Source organism: Cinclus cinclus, chromosome 1, assembly GCF_963662255.1.
Source record: "Cinclus cinclus chromosome 1, bCinCin1.1, whole genome shotgun sequence".
Lineage (NCBI taxonomy): Eukaryota > Metazoa > Chordata > Aves > Passeriformes > Cinclidae > Cinclus > Cinclus cinclus.
In genome coordinates, this window is record NC_085046.1 from 23,261,637 (window position 1) to 23,287,284 (window position 25,648).

The window sequence follows — 25,648 nt, forward strand, 5'->3', positions numbered from 1 at the left end:
AGGAAATGCTCATAAACCCCAGCAGGAGATATAGTAACATCAGACGATTATGGAGGTCCTCCTGTTTGAAGGTTCATTGCATGTGGGGAAACAATAAAAAAATAGTGGCTACTATTCTCTGTTCTCTTTAGTGTTTAATGGCAGTTCTTTTTGATGCCTTTTTTTCTATTTAAACTTTTCTTTGGAGGATGTTATACCAAATTTATCTGATGGAAACAAAAAAGGAAAGGTGATGGGTGTATCATTTAAATGTAGAGAACTAAGCAGAGATGCTAGAATCTGTCTTTTGATAATTAATGTGGGCGCCTAAGGAGAAGATTCACAGCACAGAAGGACGTTGGGTAAAACCAAGTATGATGATTATTTAATGTAAACTGTGCTTTCTGTGCTAGAAGAGAATATCCTGCCTATTTCTTTGTTGCTTTGACCCTTTCAAACAAAAATTTAGTAGTGGGATTTTTTAGTTTTCTTTTTTTATTGCTGCTGTTCTGAAATTTTTAAAGCTGATTGTTGCAGTGGTGCCTTTCTTTGTCCTAAATAGTTTTTCTTATGGAAGCTATTTTTGTTAATTTTCTATACTATAAAATTATTTTTAAAGCTTAGATTTTTTTTTTTTCCTGTAGCATTTGGGTAAGGGGTTACTGTTAAAATCACTGTAGTATGCAAAGACTTGGCAGCCCTGACCCCTCTGGGTATGTTCTGCTGTAGACCACAGTGCCAAACCAAAACATTTAAAGCAAGTTTTTTGAGAGTTGGTAATGTATTTGAAGTCTTGGTTAAATCCTAGCAGGATGGAGTCTTGTCTAGACCTTCTTAATACTGTTGCATTATAAACCTGGAATAATGTTCCTTTCCACATGGCAGTGCTGTGATGGTGCTAGTCTGATACAGCAACAGCAGCTTAATGGTTTATGATGACTTAATATGCTGTGGCTCAGTAGCAGGGTTTTTGGAAATAAGAAATGGTCTGAAATGTTTATATAATCAGTAATTTTATTCTAAACATCTTTTTCATTTGTCAATAGTGAGTTAAATTCAAAACTGCAAGACACCTTGGAACAAATAGAGGTAAGAATTAATATACTGATGTTTAGTATATATTATTATTTAACCTTTAAGTATGTGTTAGTATTTAATCTCTAAGTACTAGAACTTTCTAATAAAATGTCGTTAGCAATTATAGTTTGTGTACATTTCTTTCAAATACTCTCTTTGGATGCTGTAGCCATTGCTGTTCATGTAGACTTTAGAGCTGTAATCAACCAAAATACTCTCTAATATGTCATCACATTATGACCCAGCTCACTAGTTGTGCTCACTCTAAGTGGTAGAGCAGTAAAATTTAAAAAGTTACATAGCATTTGAAGTATTGAACATCTTAAGAGTTGTGAAAAGTAAATTAATAGCAAGCCACTAGGTTTGGATTATACAAGAGGTCATAGTTTCACAGGAAATTTTAGAGGTCAGCAAACTGGAAACTGCAGGATAGGACCAATGCTAAGCTGTAGGAAATATGACTTGAATAGCTGTGAAGGATGAGTCTAAGGTTGGTTTAAGTTGGTAGATAGTATCACAAAAGCAAAGGAATATAAAATGTTAGGTGTCTTCCTGGAAACTGGTAGGAAAAAAAGGAATTCTTTGAACTCCACTAGGTAATTTTGAGCTGGAATTTGGCAAGCTTTTCATAAGAAGTCTAGCAATATAGGTATGTATAATGTGTATGTGATACATGTAATGCATACACATGTAATGTTTAGCAGAAACCTGAATTAGCTATTTGAGCAGCTGTCTGCACCTGTTGTCACGCGCTCTTCAGAAAGTCAGACTAGTACATTTTATCATACCTTGTTATTTAATTCCCTGTAAAATTAAAACTTTGCCAATTTCCTTCAGTTATGTCTTTGTACTTCAGCTTTTATGCAAAGCTGGTTTTGTTCCTTTAGGCTTTCTCTGATAATGCTTTATTCAGAGCATATCTGGTTCAAAAGAGCTGATGGAATGTCTGTTTTCTTCCCACTCTAACAGGCCTAACACAGAGTGAGCACTCATTTTTTCCTTGTGAGCAAACACTGATGTTGCTTAAAAAGAGACATGCATCTTTACTTCCTTCCAGTAACAGCTTTGAAGAGCAAATTATGGTCATATCAAAATATGATAAAATATGCCATACTGGTTGGTGAAAGCAATTCATAGCTAGCTAAATAATCATGTTCAATATTTTTATTTGTTACCTGTGAAATTATAAAAATATCATACTTCTTCCTGTGAAAGTATCTCACTTTCTACTGGAGTTATGTCCGTGCATGTGGAAGAAACATAAGTCATCCTGGGGTCCATGGAGTATTGCTGCAAAATATATTTTAATACAGAATGATATTATATTTAATATATATAATTAAATTATGTTTAAATTTATATTTAATACAGATTAATATTCTACTAGTTAGGACTTCAATAATGAGTCTTTTCAATAGTTGAGTGTCTCTACTTAAGTCCATTCCTTTTTCCTTTTGTTTTGTCTCTTTTAAATTTAAGTTTTAATATAGATCTTACTTTTATACTGTGTTACAAATAAAATGCAAGATGGTATAGTGGAAGGAACTGTTGAAAAATGTAAAAGAAAAGATTAATGTTCTCTGTTTAAGAGCTCTGTTCATGGGCAGTTTGATATCTCAGTTTTTCTCTTTGTACAGCTGCTCTGCAAGAAACAAGGATGTTTTTCTTAAAATCAGTATATGTCTGTAATTCAAATTGCTGAGTAATGTTTTGGCGAAGTTCTGAATCTTTAGGTTGCGTTTTTACCATTTGGCTTAGGGAAGAAAGTACAACAAACAACCCCCACCAAATCTCTAGGATTAACACCAAAATATTTTGGGACTAATGATGTAATTCATTAAAATTTTCCAATGGATTAAGTAAAAGTACATAACAGACCAAACACCCATCTACTGTGGTTTCTATTTTTAAGAGCAAGACTGTATTGCAAGGTCATTAAATAATAAGAATTGAAATGGCTTTAGTATCTAGCAAGGAAAGAAAATATTTATTAATTGTGTATGTTATTATATGTTATTGATTCATTCTGTTTTTATTTTTTGCACTGTTGGTTGAAAATAACTAAAGTTAGGCTGTGTATCTGAATATATTAGGACATCTACATGAGAATTATTTTATTAAGCTACATAGTCAAATTCTCTAAAGCTTTATTAGTCATTAAATATGTGATCCTATTGAAGTTTTTTTTTTCACTTAGTTTGCATAATAGATGAAATTCATTTGCTGCAGAGCTGTTCAGTGTGCTCAGACACAGCTCTGCAGTGGCAGAGCCCATATTTGTGTGTCTGCTTTCTTTCTTGTCTCCCTCAGGTGCTGATTGTTGTGCTGATGTAGTATTCTATAAATGGCTGTTTGCCAATGAACTTTTAATTCAGATAGTGTTAGTGCTAGTTCCCTTTAAGAGATGCAGCCAGAGGGTTAAGAAGTCTATAACTGAATTGATTGAGCTGAAGCCCCCAGATCTGGGTTTTACTTAGGGGTGGAAGCAGACCAACTTAGAAATCCCAGCTCTCCCATATTGATGTTCCTGACCTTCCCAAACTAAACATCACTTTGAATTTGACTTTAATGTTCTTGCTTGTTTTTGGGAGTGGTGGAACTCTTTAGCTGACACTGAAGTACTTACAGTGCAAGAGGTAACACTTAAACACTGCAGAACACTCCACACACAGTCTTGGTTACTTTACAACCATAATTATCACACTGCTTATATAAACATCTTCCTTGCTTGCTGTTGTTTGAGTAATGTATTACTTGGCCTGTTTTTATTTAGCGTTTAACACATTTTTTTCTTTCATTTTTATAGGAACAGTTGGACGTAGCACTTTCCAAAATATGCAAGAATTTTGATATCAATCATTATACAAAGGTTCAGCAGGCTTACAGGCTGCTTGGAAAAACACAGGTTAGTACTTCTCTTCTGAGGAAGTCACAATGAATAGTGATATCACAGCATGAAGCTTTGAGTACTGTGATGGAGATTTGTTTTCCTAATTGTAGTTTAATCCCAGGTGGCAGCTAAGCCCCACCTAGCTGCTCCCTTCCTCTTCCTTGGTGCAATAGCTAAGTCAGAGAGCAGACAGCTATTCAGTCATCCCCAGAGCAGCAGGACTCCATCACATGTAGCAGTGACCTGTGAAGACAAAGTTCACCCTGTTCTGTCTTCTTGGCCCAGCTTTTATTACTAAGCATATTATGAAATATCCCTTTGGTCAGTTGGGCTCAGCTGTCCTGGCTGTGTCTCCTCCCAACTCCACTGTGCACCTCCAGCCCATTCTGGAGGGTTGGGGTGAGAAGTACAAAAAGCCTTGACTCTATGGAAGCCCTGCTCAGCAAAGGCTCACAGCCCCATGCCCCATACTAGCTACTGTAAAGAAAATTATGCTAGCCAAAACCAGCACACTAATGCTGATGAATCTTGCCAAATATATACCTCCAAGGGTTCTTGTAATGCTCAAGTAATTTAACAGTACTTGCTAAAGATAAGCTGTGTGTTACTGCAACATCTTGTTTTTTGGACAAGTTATAACTGTAACAGTTGTACATTTCAGCTCTGTTTATACTTCTGTTTGCACTATTCATTCTCTTTGGTTATGTGAATGCTATTTTTTATAGCTAGGTCTGTTTTTCTGGGTTGTGCACAACTTGTGCCTTGATTATTTCCATTTTATATTGTACTGTTAACATGGTGGGAATGGAACATGTGAGGAGATAATACATCCCATGGTACATCAAACACATACTGTGAACGTTGAAAGTTACATCTGTGTGTGCTTAGAGCATTTTCTGCATATATATATATATATATATATATATATATGAGTAGACCTAAGTTCTCCCATAGGATGGAGATCTCTTCTGCTTGGTGCACTCCCTTGAGGCTTCATATTGGTTTGTTTCTCTGAGAAGGCAATGAACAAGTTTCCTTCAGAAGGTATGAAGTATGGGAGCTGATATCAAGGTCCTGTGAAGTAAAGGGGATAAGGGGACACAAAAGCCTTGGAGGTGTGTTTTGTCAGTGATCAGTGCTTATAATACAGGCTGAATGTGGTGATGCCAGTGTAACAGGGATTGATTTACTTAGGGAAGAGATTCCCCCAGGAAGCTTTAGTTGCTAAAGATCAAGTTAAAGCACCTGTCTCTTGATGAGGACAGGACCCCAAGAGCCCCAATCATTTTTTATTATGCTTGGCTTTTTTAATGCTCTTCCGAGATTTCAGGAACATATCTGATGTAAGATTCCCTTTCTTGGGCTTCTTTTAAATTTTTGTTTGTTTTGCTTCTTTCTAATTAGAACCTTTCCATTATAGCTGGGTTCTTTATTTTCCTGGCTTGACTATAATAACAGTGTAGCTTTGCAATGGGATAGAAATGGAGTTATCTTCTCATACTTTGTTAATAAGCATAACTATTGGAATGTGTAATGACTGCAACTTAAAATCAGGGGAGAAGATTAATTAGACTTTTACTTTTTTTAGTGCACTGCATTCAATTTCTTACTGAACAAAAATATATACAGTGCATTCACTGCGTGTCAAATGCATGACATGTTGAGAAAGTCAGATACTTGTTGGAGAGGAATGAAGTTTCTGACAAAATGGAAGTGTTATTTGTTACTGCATGGTTTTGCTTGCTTTGTTCCATTATAGAGTAACTTGGTCTTGACATTCTTTTTATTATGAGTAAAGTACATATTTTGAACTTGTCCTGAAAATAATTTAGTTGCATTGTTACTCATATCTCTCCCATACTGACCTCTTCTCAGTAAACGTAATGTCAAGATTCTTCAGTATCTTCTGTACTTTTCATTATTTCATTTGTCATTCTATTTTCTTTGGCTACTTGAAATTAGGAGTAGCTATAGAAGATGGGCTGTTTTCAATAAGATTTAAACAGAATTGCTTCTTCATTTCTTATGGAGTGATTGAGCTCAGCTCTTGTCAGTTGCTAAAAATGTCAAATAAGAAATAGTGAAACTTTCAAATCTGTGTGCAAAACCAGTGAGGAAGATTCAGTTTCTGAGATGGAATACTGTTACATGCAATTTATTAACAACTGGGATGCTTGGGAAACATCCTGACCTGAAACTCAGACACGAGTATGGCAAAAGCAGTATGTTACGTAGTCATTAGTCCTTAGTATGTTACTTTTTCCTGGAAAAGGTAGTCTTTTTTTTTTTTTTTAACAAATGATTTTGTTTTTCTACCTAAAAGGAGGAGTTTTATAGGAAATTTATTTGTATGATGTGCATGCCTTTCTGTAACACTTAATTGTACTTTCGGATCTTCACTCTGGCAAGTGGATGAATATTTTGTAATCATGCTTTTAATTTTAATGATTGCAAAGGAAATATTTTTGATTTAGTTGACAGTGTTTCCACTGGGAGAAAGCTCATGAATCTCAAGTAATTTCTTTTTGACACATTGTCAGTTATTGGGAGGGTAAATAAAGGAGTGAGTAAATTCTATAATTGGCTATATTATATTAATATTTACTAGTGACAGTGTACAAAAAAAGGTAAATTACAGAGGGAAGATGGCAGAGGAAACTGATTTTACTGGCAATACCTGAACTCTTTCATATTGTAATATTGTATATTGTAATATTGGCAAGATCTGTGTTAGGTATTTTTAGGACAGAGATTGGAGGACATGCCTACAAGTGTTCGGTACTGAAAAAGACGTACATCAGAAGATGATGGCTAAAAGATGATGGCATTTGAGAAATGGAATTTTACTATTTAATTTTATGTTACTCCATTTCTTTCAGACAGCAATGGACCAGTTACATATGCACTTCACCCAAGCCATTCACAACACTGTGTTTCAAGTAGTCCTTGGATATGTGGAGCTGTGTGCAGGAAACACAGACACCAAGTTTCAGAAGTTACAGTACAAAGACCTCTGTACAGTATGTAATTCTTGCATATTTGTATGGTTTTTAATCTGAATTTTTTCACTCTTATAGGTGTACCTTTTGTCAATAGGGACTCAGTTGTTAACCCTGTAGCTACTCTAGTTTCTTAATACAATTTATAATTATTTGAGATATTTGTTACTCATAACTTAATGTTGATTTTTGATTGCACTAAATTTCAGCATCTTGGTGTTATTGTGCACTCCATCTAACAACATTTCAAAATGTGTGTGTCTTCAGTATGATATACTAGTTATTGGAATAACTATTATCTTTGAACTTTATTCCAGTGCATTTAGGTAGTATTCACAGTTTCTCTGATGCTGCATTATGGTAAGAGTTCTTGTAAAGATTCTAATTTAATTGGAGTCTTCCCATTATTCCTGACTTTGTGTCATTCACTTTTCATTCTCGCATTTAATTTTGCACTTTTGATACCAGGATAAGGGACAGCTATAATACTGAGGTGCTAAAGCCTGATGATAGATCTGGGCTGGTGAATATACATATATTTTCCTCTATTACAAATTTTAAGTGCAGTTTCTTGCATATTTTGTAATGTTGTTAGAATGAATTACTGTAGTTTGAGTAGCGTTTTTAGTTCACTCTTTTAGTTTTTTCACTTGGGATTTTATTGTTACACCCTGAGAAATTTTCTAAAACTTCAGTGATGGGGAGGAAGAATCTGAGATATTTTAGGTGGTCCTAATGTTGAATTACAATTTGAAATTATGTTTCTTGAATGTTCTTTAGGATGGATGTTTTCAGTCACAGACTAAACCTTCATCATATTTCATCAACTTAAGGACCCACCCCATCAGTTGCAATTTATTAAATTAAAATACAGTCACAAGGAGATTAAAGTTCATATTCTGATCTGTTTTCTGTTCTTTCCCTTCTCTTATCTGCTGGCATCATGTAGCTAGTAAACAACATATCTGCATTGTAAACGATTTAATTTTAAAGAGATGCCTCTTTGACTTAAAAAGCTTACATAATCTAAGCACCTCATATAAATAAAAATGTGATAAGCAAAATAAATTTATTGGGAATAATTGACTTAAGTATTGGTGAACATAATGAGGAAGTTTCTGGATAGTTGGTATTTCCACTTCACTGAGATGAATTCTAGCTGCAGAAAGCCAGCAAACCCTGATCTTTGTTCTCCAGACTGCAGTCCTCTCACTTGCTGCTATAAGCCTTCAGAGCATGGTTTTATTTCTGTTTGTTTCTGATGAACTTTTCTTTCATTTTTTTTTCTTTATGCTTCTGTATGTCCAGTTTATTTCTCATTCCTGCTAATACTAATGATACTAAGCCCATTTATTTACACTTGCAAACAAACTACTGAGCTGCTTCTGACCAATTCTAAAACACATCTTGTGTGTTGATGTTTATCCTTCTACTTATGCGTGTGGAGGATCTTTCAGGTACTTGGAAATACCACATTTTGTAATACATAGACAGAGGGTGGTTTTAATTGCATGATTACAAAATTATTACCTCATTATTTCTATTAGTTTTTACTTACACAAAGCCTTAATGAGATGATGCTTAAGTTAATGTGACCCTGCAATAGCTGGCATTCTGTATAAAGGAAGGTACTCAGATTTTGGGACTTTATTGTACTATGAATATTGCTGTAATTGCACTGAAATTTACTTCTTAAATTTTTCGTGACTATCTTGGTAACCATTAGATGCAGGGACATATAGGGACATATAACCATATAGGGGCAGGCTGCAGATGGGTCTGGGCCCATCTGGACCCAAATGTGCAGATTTGGTCTCTTACAAACCATATTCAGTGTTGTTTGTTACCTGTTGTAATGCTTTTGTGAAATCAGGTGCTGAATAAGATGAACTATCATAGCAAATCAGTTTCCAACTTCCTGTAGAAAAAAAGCAGCAGGTTTTCCTCTCATGCATTCAGTTGTTGGCAAAGGAATTGTTCAAGACTAAATATGAGCCCTCTTTCTCTTTGCTTAGTTCAAGTGAGAACCCTCTTCAGGCTGCCTGTGCTGTTAAGCCAGGATGCCTTTAACATGTAAAGGCTTTTGGGGTACTTACTCTTGTTAAGCAAGGAAAATCATATACAATTGAAGTGTTCCTTTTGAGGTAGGTATTCTGCTGTGTGTTTCCAAAAATCTGTGAAAATGAACTCATATAGCTTATTTACATTGTATATGGGTAGTGGGGGACTACAGTGGCTTTTTTCTTTGTTTTGTTTGCATCTTTTTGGAACTCAGATACTGGGTATTATAATAATGTGATTCTTTTATAAAAGAATAATATTTTAGAATATTAAAGAATAATGTTTTAAATTCTTTTAAAATAGAATAATGTTTTCAGAAATTCTTAAGCATTTATGAAAGTTAGTGCCTGTGCACTCGGAGTCACTGTTTCATTGTTGAGTGTTTCTTTTTTTAGCAATATCCCATGCTTTTATGTATTTTCTCTTTGAATATTGCTGGAGCAGGGCAAAACTTGGCTGCTTCAGTCTCAAGTTTTTATTTTCTGTATTCTAGTATAAGCTCAAAGGAATTCAGTTGTTTCCTTAGTTTAAATTGAATTGTCTTGGTATTTAGTAAGTAATCCTTTCTTCCTGTCCACCTGAAAATCAGTGTCTTCAAGTGTAGTGACTTGCACAGGCAAAGTTTAGATTTTAGATACTAAACCCCCTGAAATACAGTAAAATTTCCTGCTGAGTTAGTAGAGAAAATTGCTGAACCAGCAAGTTTGTTTGATTTTTTTTTTTTTTTTTAAACTACTTCTTTAAAGATCAAGATCAATTCAATGGGATGTTTGCCAGGAGGGCTTCTCTGTAGCACTGAAATACAAAAGGTTGTGTTGTTGAACTGACACACAGAGTGGCTGTATCCCTCTGACAGTGAGATGGCCTTACTTCTGTATCTGTGCACTGTAAAATAAATGTAAGAGGTAGTTAACATACAGGCCAATTGAGTAAATGAAAAAAAAAGATGCTTACAAAACCACTTTATACTTTTGGACAGCGTTTGATTACTTGACCAAAATCAGGAATCTGTCACTTTTTAAAATATATTTGAAAGTGAATCTTAATGTATGTCAGCTCAGCTGTATGAATTTGGAGGGTTTGTTATGGTTTGTGTTGCTTCAGGGAACTCAGTTTTGAAGTTTCACAATGCTATTTTGTTGTTCTGCAGCATATTACACCAGACAGCTACATTCCATGCCTTGCTGACCTCTGCAAAGCCCTCTGGGAAGTCATGCTCAGTTACTACAGAACAATGCAGTGGCATGAGGACCATGACCAAGATGAGGCAGCAGTTGTGTCTTCTGGTAAGAAACTGCTGGAAACAAAACTTCTGATATTTGGAAATAACTTATCTTGTACTCAAGTTATTAATTTGTGTGTTGGTATCTTTGTGGTCTTGACTCAGTGATTTCAGCATTTTTGCTGATAGTGTGCAGTAAGGACTAAAGCATTCACTGGATTTTTTTACTCTTCAATATTAGACTAATTTTTTCATAAATATTTGTATGTGCCAGTCTTATAGATGTAAATGATTTTATTTTAAACAGTGCTTAGCAGAAATGTCCTTCCCCTATTGTATGGAATCTTAAAAAAACATTATTAAAAAAAAAAAATTAGTAAAAAAAAATTTTGGATTGCTGGAGCTGTTTTTTGAGTTGAAGCTATTGCTTGAGATGAAAGTTTTAATAGCTATATCAAATGTTAAATTTCAGAGTTGAAATATTTGCTTTTTTGATGTGCTATGTGAAGAAAGATTCTAAAGTTTTGATTGAATTGCCCATTCGCAATAATATTTGCATTTACAGTTTGAATAAGATAGTTACACTTTTTACTTGTGTCCATTTTGCTGTAGTTTTTGCAGGTGTAAAATCAAGCAGGTACCATAAAGAACGTCATGGAAAAATGATCACAGTAGACTCCTAATTCAGCCACATATGCACTTATAAAACTAGTTCCTCTTAGTGTTGTTACTTGTACCTGCACTCTAAAGCCTTCTGCAGGAGCTATTAAGCCTAATAAAGTGATATATACAGTCAGATATATAATTTTAAATGCACTGCTTTTAAATGCATGCCAGAGTGTTTTGGTATGTTTGCTGCTAACTTTCTGTCACTCAGCTTTTAATTTTCTGGAGATATGGCTTAGCTATAATGTACAACTGAAAAGTAGTGCTCTAATGAATCACTTTTTCAAATACCTCAGCAGTGATAAAGCACAGAGAAGGGAATTTTACAAGTACAGTTTACTTTCAGGGGGGCTATAAATACTTACTGGTTGTCCTTTTTTTCTAAAACTCATTGCTTATTCTAGAATAATTATTAAAACTGTACATGGAATTCTCATTTCATACTTACTGATTTAATGGCTGTGGTATGTGGTAAAGTCAGAGAGTAAAATTCCTGTAGAATGGGCACATATGTCAGAGGGAACCAGAGATGCAGTTCAGGAGATTATGCTGAAGTTGTTCCTCAAATAAGCCACTTAGACTGGAGCAGTAGATGTACCACAGTGTCTGGCTTTTATAATTTTGGGAAGTCATGGTTGTCCCAGTATTGTCATGGTTAATCTCAGCACTCTTATAAAAGTACCTTAAATGTGTCAAGGGACTCTTGATCTTAGGCTACAACTACAACTGTAGAAGTGAGAAGCTGGACTTGAAAGACATTATTTATAAAGCTCTTTGTATTCTAGTAGTGAAACTTATCCAAAAGAAATCCTTGGAAAGAGACAATTAAGTATTTATATGTAGAAGCTGTTTAATCAAACTTGAAGATAAAATTAGTGAACTAAAATTATCAACATAATGTGAAATGAATTCTGTGTCATATTTAATGAGCTGCTACTTAGTTTATGATTTTGTTGTTTATACAGTAAATGGCAAATTGCTGTTACATAGGGTTTTATCCGTGAAAATAAACTACTTACTGGAAAGTTTTCCATTACATTGTTTGCTATGGTCAGTGCATTATTTGTAATTTTAATGAAGAATCAAACAGGAAATTTTGTTTCAAAAGGACCTATGCAGATAATTTTTTGCCTTCCCTACTCAAAGCAAAGTGAACTTTGAAGTCATACTGGTTTTTGTGAGAGCTTGCCATGTTTAGCTGGATTTTCACATACCATGAAATTTACAGTGATGTTGATTTAATTCCCATGTGTTAATGATTTTAGTGATGGTGTTAGTGATTTAACAGAAGACCTGAAAGTGAGTGGTAAAATGATCACTATAGCATTTAATTTATAATTAAATTTATGTAAGCATTCTTATAATAGGCAATAGCTCTTGTTCTGAGAAACATTCTCTGGAAAGGTTCAAATCAGAAACGAGAGGGTTGATGAGGAGAAGGATGATGTATATGACACTCTACTTAAAAAGAATCTGGCCTAGGACTGGGAGAATGAAGCACTGCTGAGTGCTCTTTATAATTGGTGGTTGTTACAGAATTGCAACTCTGCTCACTTGACAGTGAGCACTGGATGATCTGAAGAAGATACAATCAAAACATGGTCAAACTGCTGTGCCCTGTTGTTATTTTGGCTTGTATCAGACAATGTTAATTCAACTAAGTCTTAACAATCCCTGCTAGTGGATGTTTTTTTCTTTCATTCTCTTAAATATGTGTTAATAATACTATAGATATGCTGCAGGGTCTGTTCTGCACACATCAGAAAAGGTTGATAAAAATCTTATATCCAGTGTCCCATTCCTTACTGGCCTCTTTAGTAAGGTGCTCACAATATTTACATGATATTCATCTAGACTGCAAGGTCTGGATTCAGGACAAGGCATGGCAAGGAAAGAGCACTTACTTTGTTGATAAAAATTTCTTGATGCTGGCAAATGGAGGACAAATGTACATTGTTTATGTTTCTGGACTCTTCTTCAGTAGACAACACAATTAGACATGAAAAATTGCTCTTTTCTCTAAGGAAGGTGAAACTAAGCCAGGAGTTTTTCTGGAAAAAGCTGTAAAGCCTAGTAATGAAGAACTGCAAAGAGTCTGTTAGGATTAGATCTTACTGTGATCCTTGCAGTACATTACTGCCTAAGGAACACTACTGGGACAGGTATTTGGTATGCAGGTGGTGAAACTCTCCTGGTTTGCATTTGCATATAATGCTTATATGTACATTATTCATTTCTGTTCAAAAGTTTAGAGCAAATTAGCTCTTCTGGAGTTTGCATGATCAATAATATGGGAGTAGCTAAGGAAACGTAATTCTGTGTAGGATAACTTTCAAAACTTTTGGAAATATTTACAATGCCTTTAACCTGAAGTTTCAGATGGCAACAATGTGATTGGAACTGAAGAGAACAGTTTTGACCGCAATTATGTAAAAAAGAAATTGGAGCACGGGCTTTCACGAATATGGCAGGTATGGGTTTTGAATTTTGTTCCCCCTAAGTATTTACTTCCCCCCTCTTCCACCTCTCTGATATTAATTATGGTTATATGTGTACTAATGTTTTTAAAGAAATGTCTCAGGCTTGGTGTTTTTTTTTTTTAAAGTGATTTTTTTTTTAAATTTGAATGTATCAAGACCACGGAAATATAATTTCTATGAGTCAATGGTTGCAATGCTTCCAAACTCAGTCCAGATACCAAAACATAGTAACACGACTTTTAGTCTGTTCCCATTCCTTTCAACTTGGGTGCTGCCACACAGTCTGTTTTCTTCTCATGTGCTTTTTTTCTGTATACTGCTTTATATTTCTGGTACAACCACAGCTGTGGAGAACGTGGAGCCTTGAGAACCTGACTGGTTTTATGGTATTCTTGGTGTGATTGCTGGATCAGTTTGGTGTCAACCAGAATATATGATGAAGAGGCTGAATTCTGTTTTTGCATTGACCGTAAAGCATCTGGGGTTGACTCTATCTGTGTTATAGAGTGCTGAAGAAACTGGTTATAAAATTACTTTAGAGAAATTACCCATGTTACAGAAAATGGAATTCTATTCTAATTCTCAAAAAAAAGAATTTATAAGTGCATGCAACCAACAAGTGTTAATGAGCCAAGCATATAAGCCTTCACTTTTGTCTTCAGTGTATTAAGTACACAAAAACTTGTTTGTATTTTGTAGGATGTTCAATTGAAAGTGAAAACATACCTTCTGGGAACAGATCTGTCTAACTTCAAATACGATGACTTCATATTTGTACTTGATGTTATCAGCAGGTATGCTGGTGTGGTCGTAAGACCTTTTAGTATGTGTCCACAAGTGAGCTCTGATGAGATAGCACTGTTGATTAAGGCTGATATTTGCATTTTGATGCTAGTGTCATTCAAACGTGCTGATGGCTTGAAGAGCAATTCTTGTATATGTGAGAGTTTATGAGGATGTATTTCAGAGAGGTAGCATGAACTGCTTTGCTGCTTAAGTGTGGTATGTTTTTTGTATTTTCTCCTTTTAAGATACGGGATGTGCAGGTCTAGCAATTTTTTTCTAAGAGCTTTTAAAGGGAGTCTGAGTCAAGCAGAAGAGTACTGTGGTACTGCCAACCTGTACAGTATTACACCATTCTGTTTTTTGGTAGTAAAATGACAGATTGAAACTGTGAACTGACAGCTTGCCATGTGTAGCAGGCTCTCAAAAATGCATTTATTTTGCTTATGGCTGTTTGTCTCTATGTGTATGGTGCACAGTGGTAGGATTTGAAGGAAAATGAGACATGGACTTCTGTGGAATGCAACTTTAACATTGCAGTGTAACATTGTTGCTCTGCATTTATGAAGATAGATCTACATTCACAATTCGAATAGCAGTATTAAGAAATCAGTAGATATGTCTAAACTTTTTTTTTATTACTCTAGGCTGATGCAAGTTGGAGAAGAATTCTGTGGCAGTAAGTCTGAAGTTTTGCAAGAATCTATCAGAAAACAAAGTGTTAACTATTTCAAAACATACCACAGGTGAGACTATTATATGTGCAGTGGATGATTCTAATGGGTTAATGCTTTCCAAAGTAATTCCACTGCATAATGTTCCTGCATTGAGGTTGACAGTACAGTATGTTTCCTGATGAGAATAAGGCTCTGAACCCTGAAGGGGAGAGGATAGAGAAGCCTTTGCTTTCACTGAGTTTGTGGAAAACTGTAGTTCTGCAGCAGGCAAGCCAGATAAAGATGAGCAACTTTTTAATGGAGAATTTCAGTAGTTTTTTACATTGCCTCATGTCTCCTGGCATCCTGAGGAGGAATGCCTCTGAAGTCTGTGTTTTGTAGCAAAATTGTGTCTTCTTTTTCTATGCTATTGCTTAAGAAGACTCATCATGTATGACTATGAATTTTTTTTCAATGTGCAATTTTGTCTTGCATCAAGTAAGATATTTAGAACTGAGTCCATCCTTTTGAGTCATGTTTTCATGGCTTGTTTGTTGGCAGGATCTAATTACATTTCAGTCAGCTGTATTGTCATATCTGAGGCCAGTCATGTGTTGTCAGGGACAGGTATTCTATGGAGTCAGATATAATGTATGGCTGTAACAACATCAAGACTTATCTTTCTATTTGTTTGTTTTTGTTGCCTTGATTTTACAAATGGTTTGGGTGATTGACATTTTTTAATTCTAGCTGTCTAGCATTACATTCTTTCTGGGTGTAAAAGCTAGGAAGATAAGAGAAGAAATACAGCCTTCCATGCTCCAGGAAACACTTGCTTATCTAGTCTTGATCTGTTGTCCTCTTTTTGGGAGCTGTGATACAAGTAATATATCCAGAGCCATTTGAAAAATCTGTGGCTTTCTGCCTAAAATCAATGCAGTATGAAAATGACAGCAGGAGAACATGAAGCAGTGTCTGAATTCAGAGGATGAGAATGTGGTTTGGGAATTCTTCCAGCTTTGGTAGTTTGTGGCTAGGAATTCTAAGCCTGCATCATATCCACATTATGTCTTGTCAGGAGATGCCCCCTATTTTTATTTCTCAAAATTTTTCTGAATCCTGAACCGAATTTCATGAACCTATTTTGCTCTACCTAACCATCTTTTGCTATACTGACTCATTACATAATGCCTTGTTGGGTTAAGTAAACATAATTTTGACTGTTATGGTTTTGCTTGTCTTAAACAGCTTAAGGAATCATAAACTAATTTTCTGAATTATCTTTGAGTAAAATAAAGGTTAAGAAACATTGATGGAATATATATAGAAATAGTAATTTTTTTGAAATAACTTGTGTTTTTTGAGATAATGTAATTCTTGCAAAAATAGAATGAAATATTTATTTACATGAATTAAATGATATAAAACCTTTTAATACTTTCTACATGTTTTATGCTGCATGGGTATTGTGAAGATTAATTGGCTGATGTTTTCATCCTCAGAAGGAAAAACATAAAAACCCCCTGTCTCAGAGCTATATCCCCTAGGGTGTTTTATATAAAAGCTTTAAGTGTCATGCCTTTTCAGATCAAGCTAATGTGGCTTTCACTTCTCTTGGGTATTTAATTGGAGGGAGCGGGGGGAAAGCAGGAGTGCTTTTAAGGATTCATTAGTACATGAAAGCTACACAGAGCTGAAATGCTAACAGTTCAGGAGTAATCAGTTCTTTGTGTAATTTGACATATGTGGCCTCCTGGACAGTGTGGTGTTACAGAGAACTGCCAACATAGAGAAAATATTGAAAGGAATTGGCTAAGAGATTCAAAAAACATAGAGGAGAGCACAGCACTAGAGCATACAGGAAGACTTTTTTTTTGGGTGCAAGTTGATTGTTCTGATAAATCAGAATGGGCTTTTGGCAAAGAGCATCAGTAAAATGATTTTTGAAATGCAATTTACTTCTTGCACTGACACACTTGTAAAAAGGGGTGTCTGACTGCTTAAGTTTCTCAGAGAATGAATGTATCAGGTCTTCATGTATTCCCCTTGCTAGACATATATGCTGGTGAGAATTAAGAGCATTTCTTCAAGTACTCTGTCAGAGCTTGTTTTCAGATTTAAAATGCTACAAAACCTGTTGTGTGGCTTTTAAATATTTGCTTTTCTATGACTCTTTCACCTTAGTCTCCCTCACAAAGACTTTCAATATCTAATGCTGGTTTTCACAGTATCTCTATCTGTTGTTTCTGTTGGCTTTACTGTACTATGGGTACTCAATGCCCTGAAAATAGCACTTCAAGTATATTTGTATTTAGCTGGTAAGTTTAAATAGATGCTGCAAACTGTAGTCACCATTCAACACATGGCTTTATCTCATAATGGCAAGCAAATTTTAATTCTAGTGGTGGTTATAGTTCATTATTGAAGTTGTGGTATTCCTAGAATATTTTATTGTCTAATCAGAAACCCGGTGCACATTTTACCGTTACTTGTTAAACAAAACAATATGCCCTATATTAAGAGGAAAAGATAGAGCAATGTGATCCCAAAAAGCATTCATTGGTGTCTTTTCCTATATGTTCCATTTATGTCACAAATTTCTTTTTTTTCTTGAGGATATTTCTGCTTATGACACAGTGGAGGCCTTTCTAGTGATTTAAAACAACAGAAGAAATGCAGAGATGTAATGGCTTGATTACTTCTTATTACTGTGTAGATTACCAAAGTAAATTTAAGCTATGAAGAAAATTAGAGATTAACAGCCATTTAAGTTTTTTCTTTGAAAAGTTGAGATGTCTGTAGAATATTAGTTCTTTCCACTTCTCTTTGCTCTCTGTTGACTTTAGTGTGTTTGAAAGAAGCATCTGTCTGATGTGGGCACTCAGAAGCTGTTGTGCTGCTAGTGGAGTGTATAGACTATATTGCTTTCTATATTCCTCTTTACAAAGGAAGAACATCCAGTATTGCAGTGTGATTGTTGGTGCCCCTCTGTAATTTGTAACAGTTTGGACTAAAAAAATTAGTTTACATATTTTTGAGATAGTCTCAAAGAATATCTTTCTTCAGAGGTGTCATAAAAAATACACTGCTTTGGTAGCCACAGCTTTTGAGTGGTTTGTTGGTTAGAAGAAATGCTTAAATACTTGTTTTAAAGTATAACTTTTTGTACAGTTTTAGGAGTTTTTCACTGCAGAAGTGAAGTAATTGCCAACTTTGTAATTTACTCTTTCTGCCAATTAATAGTATTCATTTGTGTTTCAGAACCCGTCTTGAAGAACTAAGAATGTTTTTGGAGAATGAGACCTGGGAACTTTGTCCTGTTAAATCAAGCTTTAGTATTTTGCAGCTTCATGTAAGTTCTATGAATAAAATACACAAATATATTAACACTGTAGTAATTAAGAGTTACAGTGTTCTAAGAAGGAGTAAGACCCATGAACTACTGTACAAATGTTTTTTTTAATGGCTTCTTAAAGCTTCTTAATTTTACTTCATGGTATTAGAAACTTAGGAGTCAAATGGTTTTGCAACAGTAGTGTTTCTGTTTTAGGCAGGCAGAGGTTTTTATAGAAGACACTAGAGTTGTAAGCATTATGATAGCCTTTATTTTTCCTGTTTCAATGTATTGTTAATGTGTCTGTTTCTAATTTCTAAATTATTTACTTGACAGCAAGATGCTAAAACATGAGTGCCTAAAAGTAGTTGCATGAGCACTTGCTAGCTTGTACCAATTTGGCATCTGTTTCTGGAAACATAGGTCATATGGCCTCACATGGACAGGAAAAAATATTCTTCTGTGTTGAAGTCCAACTGAAAGCAAGTAATTGCTGTTCTCACCTTCTAATCATCTGAAGTGATTCTTTTTGATTTTTAGCATGTGGTGGATGAAATTAACTTGTTTTGCCAAATAAAACATGGTGCCTGTGATTAAAGCTATAACTAAAGCTCAGAGATGTTTTAGCAACATTAAGCAAGATCATTGTGCTACTTCTGTGGAATTAACTGTAGAAGTAAACAGTAGGCTACTGGCTCACTAAAAGTATGGAGGGAAAGGAAGGGATGACCCTCATTAGCATCCAGTTGCAAAAGAAACAATATTTTTAATAAAGAAATGGGGTTAAAAATCCATACATAGTGCTCAGGGGACTGTAGCAGCAGAAAATGGCAAAAAGTTACTGATTTGTTAAGCAAACAGAAATCTAACATTGTAGTCTTTTTTGCTGCATGTATTTTGATCTTTAAACCTTTAGTTCAATGAAAATGTACATTTTGCCATTATGAATATCAATAGCTAGAGTTTAATAGATAAAAGTGGTAGGTTGTCTGAGATAAGTTGTGGTTTTTAGGAAAAAAAAGTAAAAAATTATACCTTTTGGGTCCTACTTGGTTCATACACTTGCAAGAGTTTGTACACTCAGCCAGCAATCAGAAATTGTACAGTGGGTTGGAGAAGTAAAATATTTTGACAACTTTTTAAAAATAAAGTATCAACACTAAAATTTCAGCTTAAGTAAATTACTCGGTCACTTGTGTAGAAAAAATGGTATTTTTGGATAGAATTTAAGTGTTTTTTTATCTCCTTGCTTCTGTGAAATAAAAAACACAATTAGTTTTTCACCTAGTTTTAGGCAGTAAATACTTTCAGAATGCAGATGTATTGCATGTTGTAGGAGAAAACTTCTAAAAGTACAGGGACAAGCCAGCATAAGTTTGCACTTTGAAGGTTAATCTGAGCCAGCATGAACAGCATGTTTAAATAAGCAGCAAGTTTGGCTCAGAGTTAATTGTCCACAAGTTTGTTGTTATCCTTTGTCTTTATGGAACTGGAGTCATAATAACGTTGGAAATGCCTGATTAAAACGTGATTTATTTCTCTTGATAGGAATTTAAGTTCATGGAGCAGTCGCGTTCCCCGTCCGTGTCACCGAGTAAGCAGCCTGCCTCAGCAGTTTCATCATCAGTGACACTGTTTGAGCAGTACTGCAATGGAGGAAACCCCTTTGAAATTCAGGCTGACAGCAAAGAAGATGAGACAGAAGATGTGCTAGCTTCCAATGGGGTATGGAGTGTTTCAGGAAAAAAAGAAAAAAAAATGCAAATAGGGCTTTCAGTAAATGATGATTTATTTTGTGTGGCAATGACATATCTTAGTACAATATCTGTTGCCTGCAGTACTGTGCTGCTTTGATTTTTAAAAGTGCCAGAAAGCCAGCCATCCTGTTAAAAAGTTCAGTTTGTTTTGCCCTGAATCAGTACTTTTTTTCCACTGAATCAAGTGTTCCTGAAGGTTAGCAAGCCATCTTCCACCTAAATTAGTATTTTTCCAGGGGTTTAAGCTAGCTTTCTTTATGGAGGTAATTTTCTCATTTTAGGACTTTGCTTTCCGGCTTCGTAGGACAAAATCATTGTGGGTTGCTCCTTTTGTTGCATTTGTTCACGGATTTTCTGATGTTTATTACATAATTTTTAGTTGTAATTTAAATACTCATGACGTTCTCTCTACTGTGGGCTCTATAAAACTGAACAATAACTGTGTGGGTTTTTTTCAGAAGTCTGTCAAAATCTAGCAGTGTTCAAATGTGTTTCAATTTAAAACTTTGTACTATTCTCTTAAATGCTACATTAGCATGTTTTAGTTTCTTTTATGTTATTGTTTATCCCTTTGATGAATGATGTTTTCTTGGCCTTTACCTGTGCTACTGAGACTGGATAACATCACAAGAACAACAAATAATAATTGCTGATTAGTGATTTTGAACTCCTCTGATGCCTTGCAGGTTGCTGCTAGCAAATGAGAGCCTACATTGTTCCCGTGTGTTTTGTTTAGTGACTTGTAAGCGGCATACTTAATTGTAGAAGGGTAGAATTGTCTTCATTTCTTGGCTGTGGATATGCTGAAGTTTTTTTTATTTCTTTCTGCACCTTTGTATGAGCTATGAGAACTGCAAACAAGTTAGGACAGGCCTTCTTTGGTCTTTCCATTTCTAACATTTTACGCTTCAGAATCTGTTTTCTCCTAGCTCGAAGAAAAATTTAAAAGACGTGGTCTTAGTCTGTACTAAGCTTTTGCTTTTGCAAGCATGAAATCATTTGATGAAAAACTAGGTAGCAAATGCTGATGAACATGTTGGAGACAATGTTTTATTGGCTTTTGCCAGCATGAAGTGTCACGCTGCTGCCTTCTGGCAGTAGGACAGAATTAGTGAGTGAACTGTTAGTGTTCAAAGGGACCTCTGGCACAAACACTGCAGGCTCATGAGAAGTAGTAGTTCTGCAGGTCTTACTGGCAGTCTTTGAAACCTGCATGAATTACAGAGTATAAATGTAAAACAGAGAGAGATTTGTCTCTCTGAATGGAGGCACAGGACAGGTTAATTAACTTGTCAGCAGGTGTACAGGACATCTCCCAGGGCTGCTAGTGGAACGAAGGTATGTTATGACTGAGGTGACTGTACTCTACAGGTGGCCATCCTACTTCTTTCCATTTTGACATTTTTAGTCTCTCTGCATTACTGTCCCAGAGGCAGGGTAACTGAGGTTCTTGTTAATAGATCCTTTGGGATGGATTAGAGTGAAACAACACTGAGTGATTGGTGTTTATACATACATATAAATGGCAGATTTATTTTAGGACAATTTGGTTTTAGTGGAAATGAGGTACGTAGCCATTTTATCTAGCATGTTATTATCTATAGTAATATAACATTATAAAAATATCAAGACATAATATACAAAGAGAAAAAAGAAGGAAGGGGTACGAGTAGGTAGTAGATAGAAAGATAACACCACTCATGGATCCAACTGGGACTTGGTTTTTGCAATTTCATTGTCCATTGGTCAAGGTGATGGGCACAGTCTTGATCTGTTGGGGCTGAGGGAAATCCACCAAACATCAAAGTTCACTGGGCTAATAGACATTCATGTTCAGGAGGGAGCAGCCAGGTACCTCCCTTGGAGGGGTGTTTTTTGCTGCTTGCTGCAGCACTGTGGATCATGTGTAGTCCTCTGGTGGAAGGCTGCAAAAATGAGTCTGTAGCATTTTGGGGGTCTTTGATGGTTTGTGGCCGCTTGACTGGTGTTTGACCTGGCTTAGTTGAGCCAATTATGCATTATCAGAAGGGGTGAATACCTTAAGGCTTATGTGATACCTCCTCATGGGAAGAACATTGGCATGATAAAAAGCATTATCTTATCTTGCAGGATCTGTTTATTTTAAAAAGGTCAATACCTTTTTCCTTATCTGGGTCAAAATATGGCTGCTGCTTCTGTAAATTGCCAATTGCTTGAGCCGTTAACTTTTAATGTTCCAGTCTCTCACGACTGTCTGTCCTACAGTGCTGACATAGAAAGAGCTCCTGTTTAAAAGGTAGAAGGTACACCTGTTTTGTTATTGTTTACATAGCAATATAAATAACCTGCATAGACAATGCATGATAAAATTTTTACTGAGGTTTTGTGTTTCAGTTTTCTTGACTGACCAGTTAAGGTGGAAGCACATTTTAGCACTGAAGGCTGGAATTACTTCAGATGGAGGTTGCAAAATTTTGTTTCCAGAGAATGCAGGCATGTTGTTAAATATAGAATGAAATAGCACGATAAGGACATAAACAGTTAATTTACTTGCCCGTTTATCTGTAGGGTGGGACGAACTGTCAGGATTTCTTTTGAGGATTTTAAAATTGCAAAGTGGGGCCTCTGGACCAAATCACCTCAGCTCAGTATCTTGAGCCTCACTGAGATACTTTATGTCCTTTTTCTGTAGCTTCTTAAAAATGTCTCTGTTGTGATACAGTTAACTTCTAGTATTGTAACATTCTTCTACTTTGATGGATCTTATTGCTGCCTGTGGGTTGGTTTGGATGGATTGCCTAAACACTTGTAACTAATTATTGCCACAAGATACCTGAATTCATGTTGCCACTTTAAAATTTTACTGTGCAGACTGTGCATATTCAAAATTGATTTATAAGGTCTCTTCAGATTGAGGTCACTATTTAATAGTTGTGAGTTAATGCATGCTTTAAAATACAAATGCATTTATCTCATAAATAGCAGTTCCAGATCATTGTTAGGAGGAGACTTTAATAAAGTATTTTTCCATGTTAAAAAAAATTCTTAAAATTCCTCTTACTCTATGATGTTAAGGCAATTAATGTCAACTGACAGATTCTTAGATCAATATGAATTGTGGTTAACAGTTTGTAGTCAATTTATCGTTTTACTGTCACTGGATTTTAATTGAATTACTATATATTAGTGCATAATAAGTGGTGGTAATTCTCTGTGCTAATGATCCAGCCAATTAGTTAAACTGTGGTTCTTTCTGTCCTTAGTGAAGGCTGACCTCAGCTCGTTTTTGAAATAAACTGAGCTGCTTTCTTTAAAATTCTGCTTTGTCTAAAATGTTCATGAGGAAGGTATTTCGCCTGGGAATACTAATGTTCTGAACATTTCTTTTGAGTATCTGTTACTACATTCTCTTTATTCTACCTGAGCTGTTTTTGTTTTGAATTTTTTTGTACTGTGGAGTTCTTGCTTTTATAACATAGTGCTTTCACAGTGCTAGCCTTTAAAACTCACAGCAACCTGGGGCCAGGGCATGCATGACTGAAAAAACACATCCTAGTGTGTTTTGGCTGCCATTTCTTAAGGATCCTGGAACCAGAGTGTGTTACTTGTGTCACTATTGACTGTGTGTATAAAGTAGCTTCAAAGCATTGCATGCATTAAGGAAAAGTTTCTCTCTTCAAGCCTCTCTTCAAGTACAGGTGCATTCTGCCCAACTGCAGGTTATTTTTTGATATTAGGTTCTTTTCTTAATTAAATATGTACAGTATAAACAAGTATTTTTGTGAAGCAATAGTTTAGTTCTTCTTGTGATAATAATTAAGCATTATGCAGTGCCAGGGGTTTTGCCTCTTTTCTTTTTTGATTGCCACTGTATGGATGAATTTTGAGGATTTATTACTGTTTTTTTTGGAGTGTAAAGCACATAATAAAAGCTCAAATATGCAGGTACTTTATACATCAACTAGGAAGCAACACAAATTATCAGTAACTGAAATAGAATGATGCAAATATTTACTCAATCAACATAATGTAATTTGCCTGCTGCATTTTTAAAGAACATTGTTGGCAGCCTTTCAACCAGCAGAGTTATTTGTATCCCAGTCCAGGTAAAAGCCAAAACATGACTAAATGCAACATTAAATGAGTGACAATATTATAAGAAAAATAATGGTACTCAATTTGTTATTTCCTTTTCTTTTTTTTAACAGTATGAATCAGATGAACAAGAAAAAAGTGCATATCAAGAGTATGATAGTGACAGTGATGTTCCTGAAGAGTTGAAAAGAGATTATGTGGATGAGCAGACAGGAGATGCCCCAATAAAAAGGTAAGGTAAAGATAAAAAGGTGTTTGTGTCCTTGGTCTAATTCAAATGCTTTTCATCTCAGTATTCTGATTATTTTGGTTTCTATAATCTACAACAGTAGAATAATAATCAAATAAACTTTATGCTGCCTGCACAGTTAGAAGACTCAGCACTTAGATCTCCAGAATGGGGAGGAGCATTAAACTGCTCATCATTATTGCAGACAAAACATGAAGAAAGGAACATTTTGAAAGCAGATAAAAGCTCTCTGAAGTAGGCAGTAGAAAACTGATTAATAAGGACAAAATGTTAACTGAAGGTCCTTCTATAGCAGCTGTTGTGTATACCTATAATTTCTGTTGTGTCAAAAGCAGTTGTTAACAGACAAATGCTTTTAAGTTTTGGGCTGGTGCTTCTGCATTACAGTACACTACTACAGGTTAAGAAAAAAATTAGATTCTTCCATAGCTTGAAGACAGTACTTTTGAATTTTAAGTTCTCTTTTTCTGTAATACATACAAAGATATATGTAAATGAATATGCATATTTCATTTTGTTGTATATAAAAAGTATTTTATCTTTATATATTCATATTAAAAAGCCAACTTTATATCCTTTAAAAGGATCTGAAAACATGTATCTGTCTAGGACACTATAACTTAGATGTACATTCAGACTTTGTGAAGCAGGCTAACATAACATTTTTTATGTAGGGTTTGCAGGACAGCTAGAATGCCATTACTTGGGTAAAAGCAGAGTAGCAGAGTAATTACAAGATACTCTTTAGGATAAAATATTGTTAGCATGATTCTTTCTGTAAGGTACATCTTATAAATGTAAACTCCCTCCTTTCAAAGAAGTGGTGGAGATATAGTTAAAAATTCCTTAATTGGAATGAACAGGAGTTGCTGTCCATATGTTTGTGGTGTGAAATGGAAATTTTTGGAAGAATATAATCTTGAAGTATAGCAGCTGGCAGAGGGTTTCTCTTATAGAAAATTAATATGTGTCTAGTTGGATAAATATTGTTGAGTCCAAGTTCCTGAATTTAGTTTCATCTTCCTCAGGATTGCTTCTGTTTCTGCGTAGTAACCTTCAGCTGTGGCTGACTAATCTGCCTCTATTTTGTTGTGACTTGTGTTGTTTTTATTCTCTTCATGAATTATGAATTTGAGTCAGAGTGATTAAAATGACTGTTGGGGCAAAACAGAGGCCTGCAGAACTCCAACATTAGAATAAAAGTCAAAAATTCCTTTCTCTAGCACAATTCTATGTAAATTGGGTCAGGTTTCTTTCTTAAATGTTAGAATCCTAACCCAGCTGTACTTTGGAATAAATAAAATTCTGTACCAGAAGACATACTGTCATGTGAAAGAAGGTGGGAGGAATAATATATTTTGCACTAAATTTCATTTGTATGTCTTTGAATATTTTCACATTTGTTGTATTTTGTTTTGTT

At 35.1% G+C, this 25,648-nt stretch overlaps 1 protein-coding gene across 3 annotated transcripts in view; it reads left to right on the forward strand.

Annotated features, from left to right (window-relative positions):
* The window catches only part of VPS50 (VPS50 subunit of EARP/GARPII complex), a 79,421-nt gene that overhangs the window by 22,768 nt on the left and 31,005 nt on the right, over positions 1–25,648 (forward strand). For all 3 annotated transcript variants that reach the window (XM_062507894.1, XM_062507908.1, XM_062507901.1), the window contains 10 exons: positions 1,026–1,068; positions 3,863–3,961; positions 6,826–6,966; positions 10,157–10,292; positions 13,268–13,365; positions 14,074–14,168; positions 14,805–14,903; positions 18,075–18,165; positions 19,696–19,872; positions 24,092–24,210. In XM_062507894.1, the coding sequence (XP_062363878.1) occupies positions 1,026–1,068; positions 3,863–3,961; positions 6,826–6,966; positions 10,157–10,292; positions 13,268–13,365; positions 14,074–14,168; positions 14,805–14,903; positions 18,075–18,165; positions 19,696–19,872; positions 24,092–24,210 (1,098 nt within the window). The remainder of the gene's footprint in view (positions 1–1,025; positions 1,069–3,862; positions 3,962–6,825; positions 6,967–10,156; positions 10,293–13,267; positions 13,366–14,073; positions 14,169–14,804; positions 14,904–18,074; positions 18,166–19,695; positions 19,873–24,091; positions 24,211–25,648) is intronic.